This window comes from Drosophila gunungcola (genome assembly GCF_025200985.1).
Source record: "Drosophila gunungcola strain Sukarami chromosome X unlocalized genomic scaffold, Dgunungcola_SK_2 000023F, whole genome shotgun sequence".
NCBI classification, from domain to species: domain Eukaryota; kingdom Metazoa; phylum Arthropoda; class Insecta; order Diptera; family Drosophilidae; genus Drosophila; species Drosophila gunungcola.
The window spans coordinates 1-19,868 of record NW_026453185.1 but is presented as its reverse complement, the minus strand read 5'-3'; the positions used below and the strand labels follow the sequence as shown (position 1 = coordinate 19,868).

Below are 19,868 nucleotides of genomic sequence, written 5' to 3'. Positions count from 1 at the left end.
ATTTTCTGGAAAAATATAACATTTGCATATACAAATTTTCTGTATAGAAGATGGGTCGATGAACGAATGTATTTTTTTGATAGCTTTGTCAAGCTTTTTCTTTCTTTGGTGAGATAAATATACACAAGCGGAAACGTTGGGGGAAAACACACATATATATATATGTGATCTTATTCTCCCTTTTATTGCCATATAAAGAGTGATCTTGGCTTTATTGTGAAAAGCAGTCGTCAGCCGATAAGGAAAAGCGGAATTTTCTCGTCCATGTTCTACAACAGGCCATATTTCTTTGTTGTTGCATTTGTCGTTGATAAGAAATATACAGTGAAGTGGGTGGGGAAGAGGCGGAAGAAAGAGACGGGGAGGCCAGAAGAGAGAAAGAGACGGCAGGAGCAGGGCAACAACACTGATTTACGCCAGCTGATGTTGATTTCTTCGCTTACTAGCTTACTAGCTTACACATTATACTCTATGACTGGCAAGCATTGCAGTAATATATATGATTTCATTCGGAGATTTCCAAAGCATTACTCGATAGTGTGCAAAAAGTGACTGTCGAATTTATGAAGTGTAGTGTTGATGAAAATCAACCCAAAAGTCGAATGTTTTCAAAGGACCCATAGTATTGTTAACCAAATGTTCCCATTATAATCCAAAGTCATTCGATAGTTTTGTTTTGCCATAGTCGGATACTTTTTCTAGCCCTTTGTTCTAAGATCCCATTACAATTGGATAACTGCAATGCAAATAGCCATATTTAGGTATTACGAATGTTATATATAGCAGTGTTAACTGGTTGTCAGTTGCATCATTTTAAAATCTTGGACCGGGAGCTTAGCGAAGCGTGTTAACGTTGCGGTGCGAAAAGTAGCAATCCCTTTATTACGATTATATTTTATGGAAGGCACTGTGTCACAGCGTGCTTGTCACCTCAGTATCAACTACACCTCATCTCATCTCATCTCATCTTATATTATCCGCAGCTTAAGTTGCTTTCTCAGTTTCCATCCGGCCAGTCGTATAAGTGATTTGCAGCTTCGCAGATGCTGACTGATAAGGAGAAGGCTAACAGAGTTTTTTTTTAGCTATTCATTTGCCTACACGGGGAAAAAAATCATGACTCTCGTAAATAGTTTAAATTAAATTAAATTTCACGTTGTGATTTTTCAAGTAATATATGGCTATACAGTTTTTTCAAGGTAAAGCCATTTCCAATCGTCAGTAAATATTGTAAAATGTAATAAATAAATATTTGTCTTTAAAATGCGCGACTATCTCAATAAAAGTATTTACAAAAATACAGTTTAAATACCATTAAATACCATTTCCTATCAGCAGTTACCATTGTAAAACTAAATATTTGCCTTAAGAATGGAATTGCATATCATAGCATTTCAGTGAAGTATATTAAAAGTACAGTATTCACATATCTCCGGAAAGTGTCATTCCAAATCATCAATAACCGTTTGAATAAGCTATATGCTAGTCTTTTCTCTCTGTGCAGAGCTAAGTTATGAAGCTAAAGCTGATGCTGCCTGCATGATCAGAGATCATCAGTAAAAAGATCAAGAAGCACGCGGCTATATTGCTTACAGCTCTGATTATATATAGCCATCTGCATATATATATATATATATATATATATATATATATATATATATATAAATATATATATAAAGACTGATTGCTTCGAGGGGGAGGTTGGGGGATTGGGGGGTTGGTTGGTTGGGAGGAATTGGGGATTCGGGAGCAGAGATTACGCGGCGTTAGTTGTTGTTATTTGTGTTAACGCTCGACAATCACGCGCTCGTCTCATAAAACGGATGACAGAGCAAAAAACTTTTCCAAAAATATCAAAGCCCAACAACATGCATATATTGAGTGAGGAGCGCTTGTGAAATGTTTTGTTCTTCTTTTTTTGTGGTACAAATATACCAGCATACGTGTATAAGTGTAAATTCATTCGCAAATTCACTAAATTTGTGACCAAATGGAGGCGTGTCCCTTGTCTTGTTGATGTTTTTTTTGTCGATTGTTGTTTTGTATTTGCCCTCTTCACCCTCTTTCCTTTTTTACCCTGCCCTGCCCCACGTTTCTTAAATATACTTTTGCCCATTGATTTGAAATTTTTAAAGGCAAAAATATTATTATTTTTTTCTAGTCTTTGCTGGGGGGAGATTGGGGGTTGGCAACAGCTAAAAGGCGTGTGACAGCTGTTTATCTCCCCAACTTCTGTATATTTCACATCCCTCAGCTGTAGCATATTTCGTATTAATTTGTGCCAATGACCAATTTGTTGTTCTGGTTATAATTTGTTGCATAGATTATAGATTGGGGAGAAAATCAGAGAAAAAAGGTGTGAGAGGTATCCATACAATATGTTGTTGCATCTACACACTGCCTCTCGTTTGCTGATTATTGAATTATACATTTTTGCATAAATTATAGACATTTTAATTTTTCGGCATTTCTCGTTTATTTTTGGGAGAATGTTAAAAACATCAAAGAAATTGTCATGGTTTATAGTGAAACGAATTTTTCCTAGAAGATGAGACAGGTTTTGGTCAGATTACTGATTAGAAAAAGATTAAAACTGTTTAAAAATAATTTGTTTATATATAGTACAATATTGTTGATAGCGATTTGACAGAAGATTAGTGTTAAAATTTCCATTACTCACGCTAATGGAAATGTTTTTTTAGCCGTTGCTCAGCTGTATTCCTTTGCTGATTTGCCTGTGCTTTTATTTTATTTTATTTTTTTTTTATCAACTTGAATTCAATACTTGTTTGATCAGCTGCAAAAGAAGAGAATTTTTATTTAGTAGTTCTCTTAATCATGGACCTTTCTTATTATTGATTTCTCTTCTTGTGCTTTTTGTTTTGTAGTTCTGTATTTTTTGTTCTTGGCCATTAATGTTCTTCTCTTTTTTTTCTTGGCACTTTGAGGGCTTTCTGACGAGCGAGTGAACATTATACAGATAGAGAAAAATAGTGCCTGAATTTATGGGCGGCATCCAAAAGTATGCAATGAAAAGTATTCCCCAAATAATAATACGCTTCAAAGAATGGTTCCTTTTATTCGATGATAATGATGCAGTTGGCTGGTATAATGATTTCTAAAATGATGCCAAATGCTGCACACTGCAGGGCAATCTCGTGATCTCCGCCCGCGTGGTGTCGTCATCTGGCCATCACTTTTTTTTTTCCTTTCTAGCCGTGATCGACAGGTAGCTCTCTCGGCCAAAAAAATAAAATCAATTTAATGAACTAAATAAAAAATACACACTGAAAAATGGCATTGGCTGTGTATATATTTTAAATTCCATCAAGGTAAAAGTTTAGCTAAATAGTAATAATTACCAGTTACCTGTTTTATTAGAGTGCTAAGTAATATTAGATATATTGTCTTATTGGTCTAGGGCTAAAAATGTTATTATTCTTACTACACCATTATAAAATGCAATATATTATAGTTAGCCATTAAATGGGTTTTTCCAGACTTTGAACGAGTATATACTTTTTTTTGGGATTTGGGTGGATAGGAGAAAAGAGCTTATACAAGGAGTGTTGTGGGCGTGGTCATGTTTAATTTTAGCCAAAAGAGTTTCGTTGTTAATTTGCTTTTGGCACGACGGCTCATGGTAAAATGAAGCGATTACTCTTTATAGATATCTGATGATAGGGGGTGGGAAATAAGAGTTTGTGGTGTGTAACCAATGATTGTTTGGTAACGTTTTCTATTTTCTTGTTTTGTTTTATTCGTCTGTGGTTGCTTGATTCCTTCCGCTCCAAGTGGGGGTTTTCGCCCCCCTTTTAGCTACTCCCTAACTTTGTGCGTCACACCGTTTTGCATGCCACTTCGGCCGCCCACAAACCACCCAAGCCCCCTTTTTTTTTGCGGCTGAGTGGTGCCAACTGCTTGTATATCGATTAGTTTCCGTCGACGTTGGCGGCACAACAAATTGCTTTCCCATTTAGACAGCTCCAACTGTTCCACCAGACCTCCTCTTTTTCCCCTTTTTGGTATAGTTTTTCAATGTTTGCTCAGAGGGAAAGTGCATAGGTGTGTGTGTGTGCCTTACATATTGATAATTTGATTGATTTTGTCGCTCAAGCCGCAAAATAAGTCGCCAGTCCTGTAAAAATTCAATTGGTTAATGTGAGAGCGGCAGTGCGGGGAACTAAAATAAGAATGTTGTCGTACGATTTGATGAATCGATCAAATCGATAAAAACAAATGGAATTGCGACGCTGATAAAAGGCAACAAATATTCAATCCTGCATTAGCTTACTAATGAAGCGTATTGAAAATAAGAAATTTACTTGTTCAGCACTGATAAAAAAATAACTCCATTGTCAAAAATTAAACTCTAAAAATGTATTAAATATAAAACTAAAAATATTGATGATTAAATTAAATCAATTTTAGCTATCTGCCTTTTTTTTGTTTAAGTGAAATGTATATAAAATTGAGTTTCTCAAATTATCCTTATCGGTATAAAAGGCAATGAAAAACAATGTCAATGCCAAAAGCGGGTTAAATCTTCTTGGCCTCTTTTGATTTCATTTGGGGCTTGCAATTTCATTTTCGTTGCATTTGTGTTACTAATTGATTAATTAAAATAAAATAAATTTGATTTGCACTTGTTGCTGCGTTTCTTCTGCCGATCGATTCTTCTTTCTCCGCTCAACCTTTTTTTCTCCGTCGCATTGAACTGTCTGTCAGTCGGCTGTCGACGACAAAAAGGCGGGGGTCTTAAGGGGGCGTGGCTGTCGCATGCTTGACCACGCTTGGCTGCCACTGTCTTTCTTCTGTCTTCTGTCTTTTGGGTTCTGGGTCTTCAGTTTTCAGTCTTTCGGCGGGCCCTCTGTCTTCTCTTCTTTGGCCTTATCGTGATTTTCCTGCAATTAAAAATTTCCCCAAACCGCAGCAAAATTGTTAATATTTTTGATGAAGATCTTAGGAATATATTTTTTAAAGCGCGTTTTAAGATCGAAGAATTTGTGAATTGCGAAGGGGTGTTGTGTGTGTGTGTGTGTGGATCGCATGTAAAACCGACCGCTGTTCGTGTGGCATTCGTATGCGATCTTTGGGTATCTCAACCGCCGTTCGTGTCGTCCTCTGCTTTTTTCCAATTTTTTTTTGTCGCCAATTGTTCAACGGAAGCTCGAGCGATCGGATCGTTGGATTGAAAGCGGAACGGAACGTATCGATCGGATCAGTGCCTCTCATTCTTCTAAAAAAAAATAAAATAAAAAAAACAGCCAAAAATTCGAAGATCGTACTATTTCGGTTCTTCTCAATTTTTTTTTTTCTTTTCTGTGATATTTTATTTTGTTGCTGTTTTTCGGTGGTGCCGCGTGTTTGCATTTTTTGCTATTTGAAGATCGATCGATCGATTGATCTGCACACAAAGCGAACGAAACGTCAAGTGACCGAAAATAAAACTAGGCCAAAGCCTGCCACCGTACACAGGGAGAAAAAGTATTTTAAGTTTGCATTGCAAAAAGTGAATTTTAATTTGAGTTTAACAAACACTTTTTTTGAAATCAAAACTATTGAAATCAGAAGGAATAACAGATTAAAATCGAAAAGTAAACTTGCTTAAAAATACGGCAATAATTAAATTTTAATTTCAGTTGAACTTTCATAACTCGATAAATTATTTGCCTTTAAAAAACCAATCAAATTAGTTCAATTCCCGATAATTTTTATTGCCCATTTCTGTTGAAATACTGTTAAAGTTAATATAAAAAAAATTGGTTTCAAAAATAGGTTTGTAAGCAATTGAAAGTTTCATAATTTTGCTCTTCATATTTTTTTATTTTTTTTTTTTTTTATTGTTTTGTGTAGAGCACCATCTACAATCCACCCACAGCAGCACCCACTGGCAGGGCAGACAGTGGTTCAGTGGCTCAGTAGTGGTGCTTAAGTAGTTCTCCCCGCTCAAGGTGGATAAGTCCCAGGGGGTGCCCGTGGCGGTGCCGCGTGGTGTCCGCAAAGTGGTTCGAGTGATTCGCAAAAAGAAGCGCCCACCACCCGGCAGTGGTTCGGTTAATGAGGCCAGTGAATCGGATGGGGCTGGCTCTGCTGGCACCACCACCTCCAGCAGGCAGAATTCCATTGACGCCAGCAAACCGCCCGCCAAGGCCATCCGGAATAAAAGGGGCTCCTTTGGAGGTGGTGGTGGTGGTGCCGGACCACCCATTCCGTTGGCCACCAAAAAGAAGAACAAACGTCGTTCCTCCAGCGAAGAGGAGGAGAGCAGTGGCAGCAACGAAAGCCCCACCGAATCCGAATCGGAATCCGGATCGGGTGGCTCCTCCAGTGCTGGCAGTGAATCCGAATCGGATAGCGACACCAGCAGCAGTGGCTCGTCGTCGACCACCACCACCGAATCCTCCACTGGCAATCATCGGAAGTCGAAGACCAATGGCCAGAAGCACAAGCCCAAACCCTTGTCGGCGGCGGCCAAGGCGGCCCAGTCCGCCTGCTCCTCATCCCTGGTGGTGGCCGCCGCCCTGAAGAAGACCAAGCCACCGAACCGGAGCGGCAGTGGGGCCAGCATTGCCAGTGCCGGTGGAGGGGGTGGCGGAGGAGGAGGTGCTGGCAAGCAGTACAAGGATCCAAGTACAGAGATAGGAATTATAAGAAAGCCATCCCAAGCCTTTTCCATTCCCCAGATCCCAAACTGTGTGCAGATATAGAAGAATGCAATCTATTTCCGTAGAAACACTGTTTTGTATAAACCCCCGAATTCCCTGGTCCCATACTATATTGTAAAAACACTCACAAAAACAATATTCCTTAAATAATAACCCAAAGACAACCTTTCTTATAAGCCTTCCATATATATTTAAAATATATCCGGCTATATGGACTTAAGTCATTTTCATGTTTAGGTATTATTCCTAAAATTAAGGAATTTTTTTCTGCGTGAAAGGGACCTTAAATACAAATTATTCGAGATTATTATTTTAAAATGCCTTCTGGATTTTTTTTGTCTGTTTGCTATCTAGCTGATTTGTATGCAATTTGTATACTTTTTTGTTTTCCCAAAATTTGCTTAATTTTATATACTTTCTGGACAAGAGTAAAAGTAATTTTATTAGGAATTTTTTTTTAATAAAAATCAAAACCAACTTTTGTTTACGGTCTCTAGTACAAGCCTAAGAAAACAGTTTGTTAAAACACAATGTTCAGAAATCCTAAATTGTTTAACCAGAAATATCCACCAAAAAACATATGGAAATAACAACAAACAAATTAAGAACCCTCAACGTTGTGTGACCATCAAAATCCACTACAGTCCGAGAGGCAGTAGCAGCTGCCCCAAGATCATCAACATGCGCATGGCATCGTCATCTTTCGGCGCCAATGCCAAAATTAATTAGCAAAAAAATGAAAAGGGATATAATAGGGAAAACTCAAAAGCATCATTATGATCTTTCCGGCAACTTTTTATTCCTAATCGCTAAAATAATAAAAATCGTTTGTTATTTTAACATATCATTTTTGGCTATAAGCACAAAAATGACCAGGACTACAAAGATAACTTGACATGTTGTGGGACTTTAAATAAAAGGTGTGCATTTTGTTTAATTATACTTTAATTTCTTTACCTAAATCTTTTTCTAAGAAGTCGGTTTCCTTTTTTACTATCTTTTTATTTTTTCAATTGAATAAACTGAATGCAAATACAAATCATATTGTTGAGTCTATACAAGTGATTGCAAATCAAATGCAAATGATTATATTTTTGGAAAAAACTGATGTGCAGTTTCTCGGCCTTTTTTTTAACTTTTTCGAAATCTTCTTTCTGTGAACTCTTCCCTTTCGTATACTCCTAAACCGAAATGCTCTATCCAAATTTTCCATGTAAGCCAAAACTCTTCTGCTTGTTCCTTCAACTATTTTTTTTGTTTACCTTCTGTGATTTTTTCTTCCTACCCCACCTCTCTCCGTTGTTTTCGTCTCGAGTTGATCACTGATCCGTGATCGGTGATCCAGTGATCGATCTCTTGACTATATCTTGTGTGATTCGTAACTGATTTGTGTGCAGGCATGAAGCAACTGATCGGCAAGCTGAACGACCTGTGGCCCGAGCACAGTGTTGCACTGTCCATTCCAAAGGAGGTCGATAGGAGCAAGGAGAAACTGGAGGGCGCCTGGGAGACCACAGGTGTATATAACATCTATAAACTATATATCTATATATGTGTGTGTGCCTAGGATTAGTTGGGGTGTTCATATTATAAGGGAGACTCACCCTACGTTGCAATTTACATGATTAAGCTAACGCAACACACTTTGTTTGTGCCCAAAACAGGTCGCGATGGTTCCAAAATTACAACAGTTGTTGCAACACCCGGCCAAGGCACCGATCGTGTACAAGAGGTCTCCTATACAGACACAAAGGTCATCGGCAATGGCAGCTTCGGGGTCGTGTTCCAGGCAAAGCTCTGCGACACCGGCGAGCTGGTGGCAATCAAAAAAGTTTTACAAGACAGACGATTTAAGGTAAGTCTGCAAAATCAATATATCTAATTAAAAAAATATATAAAACCCCTTTCTCCTGTTACAGAATCGCGAATTGCAAATAATGCGCAAACTGGAGCATTGTAATATTGTAAAGCTTTTGTACTTTTTCTATTCGAGTGGTGAAAAGGTAAGTAATTTCACTAGATATAATTGGATGGGATCAATTTGCACCCCATTTTAGGGGGAGATAAAACTGCTGAAGTTGCCAGCATCGGTAATTACTTAGTACGGAGCGGCCTGGGATGAAGAATCGAATCTTTTTTATTGCGTTAGTAAAGAAAAAGTGCTAGAAAATATACCATTTGACTTACTTTGCTAATTCATAAATAATAGTATTCTGTTTCAAGGTGCCACTAATTATATTAAAGCAAATTCGGTTTAAAAAATTATAAAACTTAAAACTTTATTTATGAACTTAATTCTTTTCGATTATTAATTGATTTTCAAAAGTGTTTTTTTTTATAAAACAATTTTTTTATGGCTTAACCCGTACTAAGTTTTTATTTTAGGACTTAACTGATCTGAGCATTTAATCGCTAAGCGTTTCTCGACAGGTTTCCCTATGAGTTGGGCAAATACCGAATTGAATTGAATCTCTTTCATTTGCATATCGAAACTGAAACTGAAACCGAAACCGATTACAAAACTGAATCCGAAACCAAATTCGGTCGCTAGCTGGCCGAGTTTCCCATCGATTTGGGCATATTGCGAGTGTGCTCAAGCCCCAGGTATCCCAGATCTCTAAGTCTTCAGTTCTCCAGCTCAGATCATTCAGCGACTTGCTCTCACTCGATCACTCGATCTCTCGAACTTTATTTATCTCTCATAAATCCGAATCCGAAACCCTATGCTATGTATCAGAAAAAAAAGTACAGTGAAACGTACAGAAGAGCACACCGCATGGTATAACATCCTGTGAATCGAATCCTCTGCTGCTATGCTAGTTTGCTAGTTAAAGTTAAATTAAATGTAAATGTCGCCGGCAGTACAACCCCGAACAAAAAAGCATGTTGACAGCCGCAACTTCATCGGTCAACTCCCCTTGAATCCTATTAAGTCCTCTAAACATCCATACATGGATCATACACGCTCAATCTACAACTATATCAGAAACTAATTATGCCTTTTCTTTTCCATTTCGTAGCGCGATGAAGTATTTTTGAATTTAGTCCTCGAATATATACCAGAAACCGTATACAAAGTGGCTCGCCAATATGCCAAAACCAAGCAAACGATACCAATCAACTTTATTCGGGTAAGTCCTAGATATATGTTCAAATGCTATTTCCAAAAGCTACAAAAAACTACTACTATTTGAACGCACTTTTACATCAATGTAGTCAAAATAATAGCGTCAGTAAAGTCCTTATAATTACCAATAAATGTTATTGGTAAAGAAACCTTTATTATGATGCTTTTATTTTGACCCCCTATTTTGAATGATCCCATATTAATTTGTCCTCAACTTTTAGCTCTACATGTACCAACTGTTCAGAAGTTTGGCCTACATCCACTCGCTGGGCATTTGCCATCGTGATATCAAGCCGCAGAACCTTCTGCTCGATCCGGAGACGGCTGTGCTGAAGCTCTGTGACTTTGGCAGCGCCAAACAGTTGCTGCACGGCGAGCCGAATGTGTCGTACATCTGCTCTCGGTATTACCGCGCCCCCGAGCTCATCTTTGGCGCCATCAATTATACAACAAAGATCGGTAAGTACTTACTTATACCATTTATGTTAATGAATCAATTTATATATATCGAATTAATCTAAATTTAGATGTGTGGAGTGCCGGTTGCGTTTTGGCCGAGCTGCTGCTGGGGCAGCCCATCTTCCCTGGCGATTCCGGTGTCGATCAACTCGTCGAGGTCATCAAGGTCCTGGGCACACCGACAAGAGAACAGATACGCGAAATGAATCCAAACTATACGGAATTCAAGTTCCCACAAATTAAGAGTCATCCATGGCAGAAAGTAAGTGGCTGGTTCCCAGGAAAAAGGATTGAATCGTTTATGATTACCTCCTCCCTCGTGCTTTCCGCTCATGTGTGTGTGTGGCCTCCACTCTTCACTCCACTCTTATCCAGGAAAATTCCATTTTCCCCCCCCACAAAAATCAGCTCTTGTTAGTGTGTTTCTAACCGAAAATTGTGTGTACATAAATACTCGTTGCAGTCACTACTCGAACGTACCCAATTTCCAAACGCCCTAAACCAGAAACAACGATTGAGAGTAAGCCAAGAAACACAAATCGAAAACAAGCAACAAACTTAAAAGCAAAAAGAACAAAATTTAAAATTCAAAAATTTGCTCCTCCATCATAATGCCAAAATGCAGTTACATTTGCTATTATAACATATGCAGGGCTGATATCATTATGAAATAGATTGGTTACCACGGTTGTTTAAGTAAGCTAAAAGGTTTATAGAGACTTGCCGTTTTTTAAAACATTTCACAGCATTTAAATTAATTTTGAATATTGCTTAAAACTTTCTAGTTAGCAGGTGTGCAATTATATTCTGGTTTTAAAAAAAAACTAGTTCAAGGGGATTTTTCATGCTTCAAGACTAACATTATCAAGCTCAATTGATCATAGGGCTAAAATATATTCAGAATCCGCTTGAGATGCAATTTCATGGCTTTTTAGCATCATGCTATGCTTTTTGCCAGTTCTCCCAGCTGTTCAGAAGTTATACATTGGTTTATTTAATTTGATTGATTTATTGGATTTAGATTTAATTGATTGTTTTGTTTCTTGCCCCGCCTACTGCCAACGTTTGTTTTGATCTTGTAAAATCTATGTAAATCAAGGTTCGGTTACGGTTTTCATCATATATTTGTTCTGGTGATATCAAATTAAATAGAATTATGTGAAAACCAAAACAGGTCCTTGAGTTCTGTAAATACGAACGCTTCCTCTGCGTGCTCTCACTTGTGTGCTGTCCCATTTCGATGATGATTGCGTTTTTACAGCCCCGCCCCAGTTGTCCAGTTGCTCCAATGTGTCCCGCCCACTTGTTGAGTCCCGCATCCAAGATGTCTGGTTAAGACTAAACACCTACTAATTGAATACCCATCCCGCCCGCAGGTTTTTCGTATACGCACTCCTACAGAAGCTATCAACTTGGTGTCCCTGCTGCTCGAGTACACGCCCAGCGCCCGGATCACACCGCTCAAGGCCTGTGCACATCCGTTCTTTGATGAGCTGCGCATGGAGGGCAACCACACCTTGCCCAACGGTCGCGAGATGCCGCCGTTGTTCAACTTCACAGAGCATGGTAAGTGATTTTTATAAGATATTTGTTGAAAAGTATGTAACAGTTAAAATGATCTATCTGTCCGTCTGGCGGTCTGTCTGTCTGCATGAACTTCGAGCCCCAGGAAATCATGAATGCCTGGTATATGCAGCTCGAATTTATTTTAAGTTGTGGCCACGTCCACTCTACCGCTCACAAATTGCGAAAGTCTGTCATTTCCCTCTGAGATATTGTACAGGCTAGTTATATTCAGCTGTTTATGATTATTCGGTCAAGATCTATGGACAAATACAACAATTTTCTGAATCGATCCAATGCTTAAGAAGTTATTAGCATAAATATAAAGATGCCGATACTTAAAAATTCGAGGTGCTGCTTGTAGTAGCCTTGCAGTTCGGCAGATGGCGCCACCTAAAACCTGATTATTTGAATTTTTTGGTTAAATCCTTTGATGTTTTGAACTTGCTAATCCTAATCCTTAACATCCTTTTGCAGAACTCTCGATACAGCCCAGCCTAGTGCCACAGTTGTTGCCGAAACATCTGCAGAACGCATCTGGGCCTGGTGGCAATCGATCTTCGGCCGGCGGAGCAGCCTCCGCTGCGGCCAGCGGCTCCACCAGCGTTTCGTCAACGGGAAGCGGCGCCTCGGCGGAAGGAACAGCCGCCCAATTGACACAGTCGCAGGGCACGGCAGCAGCAGCTGCGGCGGGATCGGGTGGAGCAGCCGGAGCTGGACAAGCAGCAGCAGGAGCCGGATCTGGCAACAACAGCAGCAGCGGCGGCGGAGCCTCGGGAGCGCCGTCTGCCGTGGCAGCTGGAGCCAATGCGCAGCAGGCCAATGCCGCCGCCGCCGCCGCTGGAGGAGGTGGAGGTGGAGCGGCGGCCGCTGCTGCCACAGCATCTGGTGCAATGGCCGCGACCAACGCCGGCGGCGCCAATGTCACAGGTGAGTAAGCGGTTGGCCAGCCAGCGATGCTCCTTTACTCCCGACGTCCCACGCCCCCACATCCAATTATACCACTAGTATTCAGGCCAACAAATCGTAATTTATTCCAAAACCGAAGTATTTCAAGTAAGGGGTTCTTTATGTCACAATTTTAAATGGAGTTTTCTGTTTTGGAAGCCATTTTGGTAGCTTGAATACTGGGCCTTACTCAACAATTGTATCAGTATCGTACCGTAACCAATCTGTTCTATATATTTTAACATTCATTTCTAAAAGTTATACATCTTTAATTGTTAAACATCAATTATATGGACAAAGTTTAGTAGTCCATAGTAATGTTGACTATATTTACGATACGATATTTGGGTATACACAATCCCATATTACTCCCATCATCCGCCTCATCCAACTCCTTAGCTGGCGTCAAACTCATCCTGAGGCCACCGCGCAAATATCAGTTGCCTGGGAAAAACTACCTGCGCAATCCGGCAAACATGTGAATCCGAACATCCTCCACCATCCCTTTATCCATCCACCCACGCAGCACCTCCTCCAATTGCAAGCCAACCCAGGGAAAGAGCAGTAGACATTTAGCGATGAAGGTGTGATAATCAAGAATCAAGAGTCAGGAATTAAGAACAAGCTGTCAAGGAATCTAAAAACTCGAGCAAACCATACAGGCTCGAAGAATGGAACGTTTTGAAAACAAATTCTAGTTTTGGTTGTTTTTAACTTCCACATATTTGCAAGTTATATCTGTTAAATTAAAATTAGTTAGTTTTCAAGTTATAATAAAGAAAAGTAAAAGTAAAGAAACGTTTCACACTCGCTAAAAAATTCCGTACCTGCAAATGCAGCATGGGTCACACTAAAAATAGCTTTCCAAGGGTTGGTCACTCCATGCACAGCAAATTGCATTCAACAACTGTTTTATGTACCTTATTCAGGATGAAATGGGTGGATGATTCCCCGCCCACAGCTTTTTATGTCTGTCTGTGATGCCTATCACTTTCGAATATTTGATTTTATTCGTTTTCATTTAGCTAACTTTAATTTAATTTTTTCATCATCATTAGAAAAGCTAGGAAAAACATATTTTTAATCTTAATTTTAATTTTCGTTTTCGTTTCTTTTTATTTTTATTTACAGATTCGTAGGGGCAACAGTAACATACATTACATACAACAACAAGCATATATAATTAATTATAACAAGTACGGAGAATGCAAAACCAGCAGCAACAAAAATTAAAACAACAAAGAACCCTATATACACAATAATTAATACATTTAATTAATGCAATTGATGAAAACAAAACAAAAACAAAATAAAAACAGCAACACAAACGAAAGAAGAGCAGCAAAAAAGCTGAAAGAGAAAAGCAACTAAAAGCAAAAAGTTATAACAAACGAAAACGTTTTACTTAGGTAAACATTAAATTTATTTTAAATATAAAATAAAACTAATAAGTATAATAATAAATAATAATGATAAATAAAAAAACACAATAATTATAATAGTAAAGCCAGCGCTTTGGATTGTCATTTTGTCACCACCGTACGTGGCGATATATTTTTTAATTAATATTATTATAAATATTATCTTCTTTCTCCTCTCTCACACTCTCTTCGTTGAATATTATTTCCATTACTTTTTGACGCCTAAAGGAATAATCATGTATATGTATATTGAACAGAGTCATTGCATATTTTTTTTTTATACCACCTTGTTTTTAGTATGTTTAACTGATAAGCCAGAGAAAAAAATATTATACAATTAATCCAATGAAAAAACGAGTTCTGTGTATTAAAATATAAGATTTAACAAGATCAGACATTTTATTGAAATTAAATAGATTACACCCTCAAACGACCTTAACAAACGAGAAGAAAAGCAGAAGAGAAGATAAAGATAAGTTGAAGAGGAGGAGACGAAAAAGAAAAAGCCCCGAGCATAATGTAAATGTTATGTTAAACCTTAATTTAATGGAAATGATTAAAGCAAAAACAAAAGAAAAAAAAAAAAAAAAACAAAACAAGAAACTACAAGCAACAAACAAAACAAAAAGCGAAACTGTTTAAACTATACTTACATAATATATAATCTTTATGAATACAAACTACATTTTTTTTTTGCAACACGCATTATGTATAAATACATATTAAATAAATAAATTATTTTTATTTTTATTAAATAATTATTATTATTATTTTGTAATAAATAAAAGGAAATAATTGATTGAGAACACGAAACACGAAAAAGAAAAACCGATCGTGGAAACTAAGAAGAAACCCCTTTCATCGTAGATATTTTTTTTTGTGCGTTAAAATGTATCTAAATGAATGTATTATTATTTAGCCAGTAGTCGATAGAGAGAGTTGTGTTTGTATGAGTTTTAGTCGATATATCGGATATAGAGAACAGATCAGAACAGAACAGAATAGAACAGAACAGAACAGAACAGAAAGGTATGGTAGCTGGCATCTGAGAACCGACGGCTTAGTTGCAATATGTAGATAAGGTCCAATTATAGGGTTTCTGTAACTGTAGAGCTGCATTATTATTTGCATACATAGTCAGTGTCGCCTTGCCTCGCCCCCGAAAATCTTTTCCCCTCGCTCCCCATCTTTCCATCCAGCGCTGCTATAAAATATTATTATCGTTAGATTGGCAGAACTGTAAAAAATAAATAAAAAGAAAAAGAACAAAAAAAAAATGCATAAGCAAGATAAGAAAAACAAAATAAGAAAAAAGAAAAAAATGAGCAAAACACTTATATTTATTTCTATAGTTTATTATAATCGACATTAAACTAATTATTATGCTAATTATAAACGATTAATGGATACACACACAAACGCAGAATAAAATACATTTTTCCTAGTAATTTAGGCACACACACACACATACACACACACACAAGAAAACACATGCAAAATAAAAAATCTTTAAAAAAATGAATAAAAAGTAAAAAGAAAAAAGAACAAAAAATTATAATCATTTACCTTATTTTTTAATTTGCTAATTACATAACCAACACACACACACTCTACATACAGACACCTACAACACGCATACTCTGACAATTGTATATGTAATGCTGTAATAATCATGATAATATATAGATTCGTTGATGATAATGAGCAAAGAAGCCGTAATGATAATGATAATAAATGAATACAACAAAATCCACAAATAAAAAGAGAAACAAATACAATATTTAAACGAAAGTAAAACTTTTTCTTGTTGCCTTTCCTTTGTACCACCATCTATAGTGTCATTGTTCAGTGTGAGCTTTTGGTTTTTAAGTTTTCGTTGGGCTTTTGGATATTTTCTGGCAAATAAAAGAGAAACAAATACAATATTTAAACGAAAGTAAAACTTTTTCTTGTTGCCTTTCCTTTGTACCACCATCTATAGTGTCATTGTTCAGTGTGAGCTTTTGGTTTTTAAGTTTTCGTTGGGCTTTTGGATATTTTCTGGCAAGGATCCTCGAAGTCAATGGGCTTAGTATGGAGTGGAATCGGTGCAAGTTTCAGATGAGGACCCAACTTAACATTAAAACAAATCCTTCATGTATATTGGATAAGCATTTAGGATTAAGAAAATCAACCATTTTACCACATTCATTGGAACATTGAAGGTTTTTAACATTTTTAATTTTCTTATTATCAAAAAGGTTTATTAATTGTCATACTTTATTTATTGTAATTGTTCACTATGGGTTTCTTATGAGTTGTAAAACTACAAATCACATATTTGTCATTGTAATATTTTCATTTCTTGATATTTGTATTATTGTTTTATGTGAAAAGCGCTTCTGGGCAAACTTTTGACTGTGTGTGGGCTTAAGTCTTATGGGAGCTATGAGACTGGCCATGTTTTCTCCTATACTTCCACTTTATTTGGGACTGTGAAGGGATTATTTCCCGTAATACAGCTACTGAATACGCAAAGCAATCCACATTTGTATCTCTATTTTTGTACTTTTTTTCATGGACGTTTTGTAGGTTCGCAGTCGAACAGCGCCCTGAATAGCAGCGGAAGTGGCGGCAGTGCCAGCGGAAACGGCGAGGCGGCCGGCTCGGGATCGGGATCAGGAGGCGGCAATGGCGGCGACAACGAGGCTGGCGTCGACAGTGGAGAAGCAGGATCCGGCGGAGGAGGAGGGGCAGCAGAAACCGAGGCAGCGGCGTCGGGTTAGCGCGCTCTTCAGGCGCTCTGTTAATGTAATGTTATTCGCATGATGTTCGCTCTGGCCAGGGATTAAGTTTTCCATTTTCCGGCAAGCAGCATGATCACCGAGACACACACACACACACACCACACACACACACACACACACACACACACACACACACACACACACACACACACACACACACACACACACACACACACACACACACACAGTTACACTAGAAAACCAAAAAAGTTAAGAAAAGAATGATAGACAAAAGGAATTCACTTTACAAGACACCCACCCAAAACACTAGAAACCAACAAACAACACCTCCCCACACCCCACAAACACACCAAATACACCCTATACACACCCCAAACACACCCCACACACACACATGTATGTATGTATCTAGCTATATGCATTGGGCGCAAGCAAATATTTAGCATAAACTCGAAAGAAAAAAAAAAGAAAAAAATCCACTTTAAACTATGCATAAATAATAATTAAAATAATAATCTGTATTATTGAACAACAAAGAGAATACCCCGGAAGAATGTTGAGAAATAATCGGAAAGCCCTCACCCCTGCGCCCCTCCCCGCCCCGCCCTCCAATATAGTAAATAAACATTAAACAAATAGCTCGCGAAACGTACTAAAACTTAAGTAAAAAATCACAAAAGAAAATTGAGAGAATACTTAGTGAAATAAATCAAATTTTTGGCCCGTTTAACGTTTATATATATGCGGTTATACAAAATATAACGATCACAGCAGTTAGCAATCCATAGTAAAAGTAAAAAGGCGGCAAAGTGAGAGAGGATAACTAGAAAAAAGGAGGATACAACATTTACTAAACTCGCGCAAGTGCATCTATATGAATACGATATAGATATTATATTATATATGAGATATTAACAAGACATTCGTAATCCTAGTAGCAACCCGACAGCCATGAACCGAAGTACCCATAAAATCCCCGCAACCTTTAATCCTTCCTGTAAATCCTAATCTCGTAAACCAGGTAAATGAAACGTTCCACGTATAGCAACATTTCCGTGGCCTGTTCTGAAGTAACGTCTAGCATTAACTACGATTATATAAGAAAGCGATCGTCAAAATGCAATATACACTAAAAAAAACACTATACATAAATACAAAGGATATAACAAATTGAGCAACAAGTAAATGGATGTATGAATGAGGAAAACGCTTGTAGCGCGCGACGCCACCCATAAACTTAAATTAACAATGCAAATAATGAGGTAATAAGATGGTAAAGCCAGGATCTTGATATATGTAAAGTAATCGACAAAAAACCATTTAGCTGCAATTGAAAATTTAAACTAATTTAATGCAAATTGAAGTAAAATACAATGAAACCCGTTGATGGTTTTAGAATGTAAGGCCTTAGATCAACCGGAAACTCCTGCGCGACTATAGTACTACCCTCGGTTCGATTTATTCCGCTCTATCCCTATCCCTATGAATGCCACCCAGTAAAACTGTTTACATTTCGTTTTGAAAATCTGCGATTATTTCCCAGCACTTTAAGCCCTATAAAAAATCGAAGTAAACAAATGAAAAATTAAAAGCAAACAAAATGATAAAGATTGAGAGGAAAAGCAAGTCTATTTGTATGTATTTCCATAGAACTCCTTAATATTATATGAGAAAATTATTTTTTTTTTTACTAACTAAATGATACATTTATACAATTAATGAACGTTGAGTTTTGTTGCATCAAAACTAATTAAATTTAACTATATACTTATATGTACACACCCACACAAAACACACACGTACATTCAGACATACTCACACGCACATAAGCTATAATTCAAAAAAAAAAAAAAAACAAGAAAAAAACATTGGAAAAAAACCCCGAAGATTTCCAACTTCAATTCCCAACCTTTTTAGTAAATATCTAAGTAAACGGGAGACAAGATATAATAAATCACTTAAACACACACAGTTTAATTTGTAATTTAAAATTTCAACAGAAGAAAAATGAAAACCCAAAACAATATTATACACACATATATGCATAGAAAAACTTACTTATATGATGAACAATTTCAGCGTTTCGCTTAAATTATGAGCAACAACCACATGAAAAATCCAACAGAACTTAAACTTAACTAACAATAAACACAAACATAAACTAATTGCAAAAATAAAAAATGGGAGGAAACCAAAATTGAAAGAGGAAATGATAATGAACATGAAACACGAGAAAAATGCGTAAAGAAAACATTAATTTAAAAACAATAAAAATTACAAACAAATTATATCCATAGAATTGCGTATTTTGTATGTGGTTTGGGGTTTGGTTTTATTTCTATCTAAAAACATACAGGTTGTTGTATTATTCAAACTAATCCAGGATGCAGGAATCCCAACTGCTTTCAGCTCTCATGACCAGACATTAAATACAACATTAATATTTAAAAGAATTTATTTAGTTGTTAAATTTAACAACATATATGGACGGCAGTATATGTAGTGACGAGCGGTGTGCAAAGGAGCTACTTATATAAAGCCGTAGAATCGAATTAATTTCCGAAAAATAGCTTTCGGAAAGTGACCAAAAACCTAAGTTTAGCTTTTGGCTAAATACACTTAAATACTGCATACAATTTTTATTTTTCGGTTTTGGGTCGAAACTTTTCAATTTTCATGATATACCTTCTAAAATTTCCGAAGAAGAATGCTTTGCGGAAAGTGACCAAAAGTCTAAAGTTTTAAATCTTTACAGACTTCGATTTCAAAGCGGTATACTTGTAAATTGTTATGTTGTACTTCAAAAATCTGCGCACAAATTTTGGTTTGTATTTTGGTGTCGAAATTTGAGGCTCTATTGTCGGGTTCAAAAAAATTAAGGACCTTTTAGGATCGTTAGAAAAAAAATTTGTTCTATGACTTTTTAAAAAACTAG

The 19,868-nt window shown here is 37.1% G+C and overlaps 1 protein-coding gene across 11 annotated transcripts in view; it reads left to right on the top strand.

The window, feature by feature from the left end:
- The window catches only part of LOC128260424 (protein kinase shaggy), a 52,796-nt gene extending 34,253 nt beyond the window's left edge, over positions 1-18,543 (top strand). For 8 of the 11 annotated variants that reach the window (XM_052993421.1, XM_052993422.1, XM_052993423.1 and 5 more), the window contains 8 exons: positions 8,333-8,523; positions 8,588-8,671; positions 9,689-9,799; positions 10,017-10,254; positions 10,323-10,516; positions 11,631-11,820; positions 12,295-12,747; positions 16,758-18,543. In XM_052993421.1, coding sequence (XP_052849381.1) covers positions 8,333-8,523; positions 8,588-8,671; positions 9,689-9,799; positions 10,017-10,254; positions 10,323-10,516; positions 11,631-11,820; positions 12,295-12,747; positions 16,758-16,951 — 1,655 coding nt within the window. In that variant the 3' untranslated portion in view covers positions 16,952-18,543. Of the gene's footprint in view, positions 1-8,065; positions 8,186-8,332; positions 8,524-8,587; positions 8,672-9,688; positions 9,800-10,016; positions 10,255-10,322; positions 10,517-11,630; positions 11,821-12,294; positions 12,748-13,164; positions 13,564-13,896; positions 15,940-16,757 lie in introns of those variants that run through there. The other 3 variants (XM_052993427.1, XM_052993420.1, XM_052993418.1) reach the window with 3 other exon arrangements.
- Positions 18,544-19,868: the final 1,325 nt, after the last annotated feature.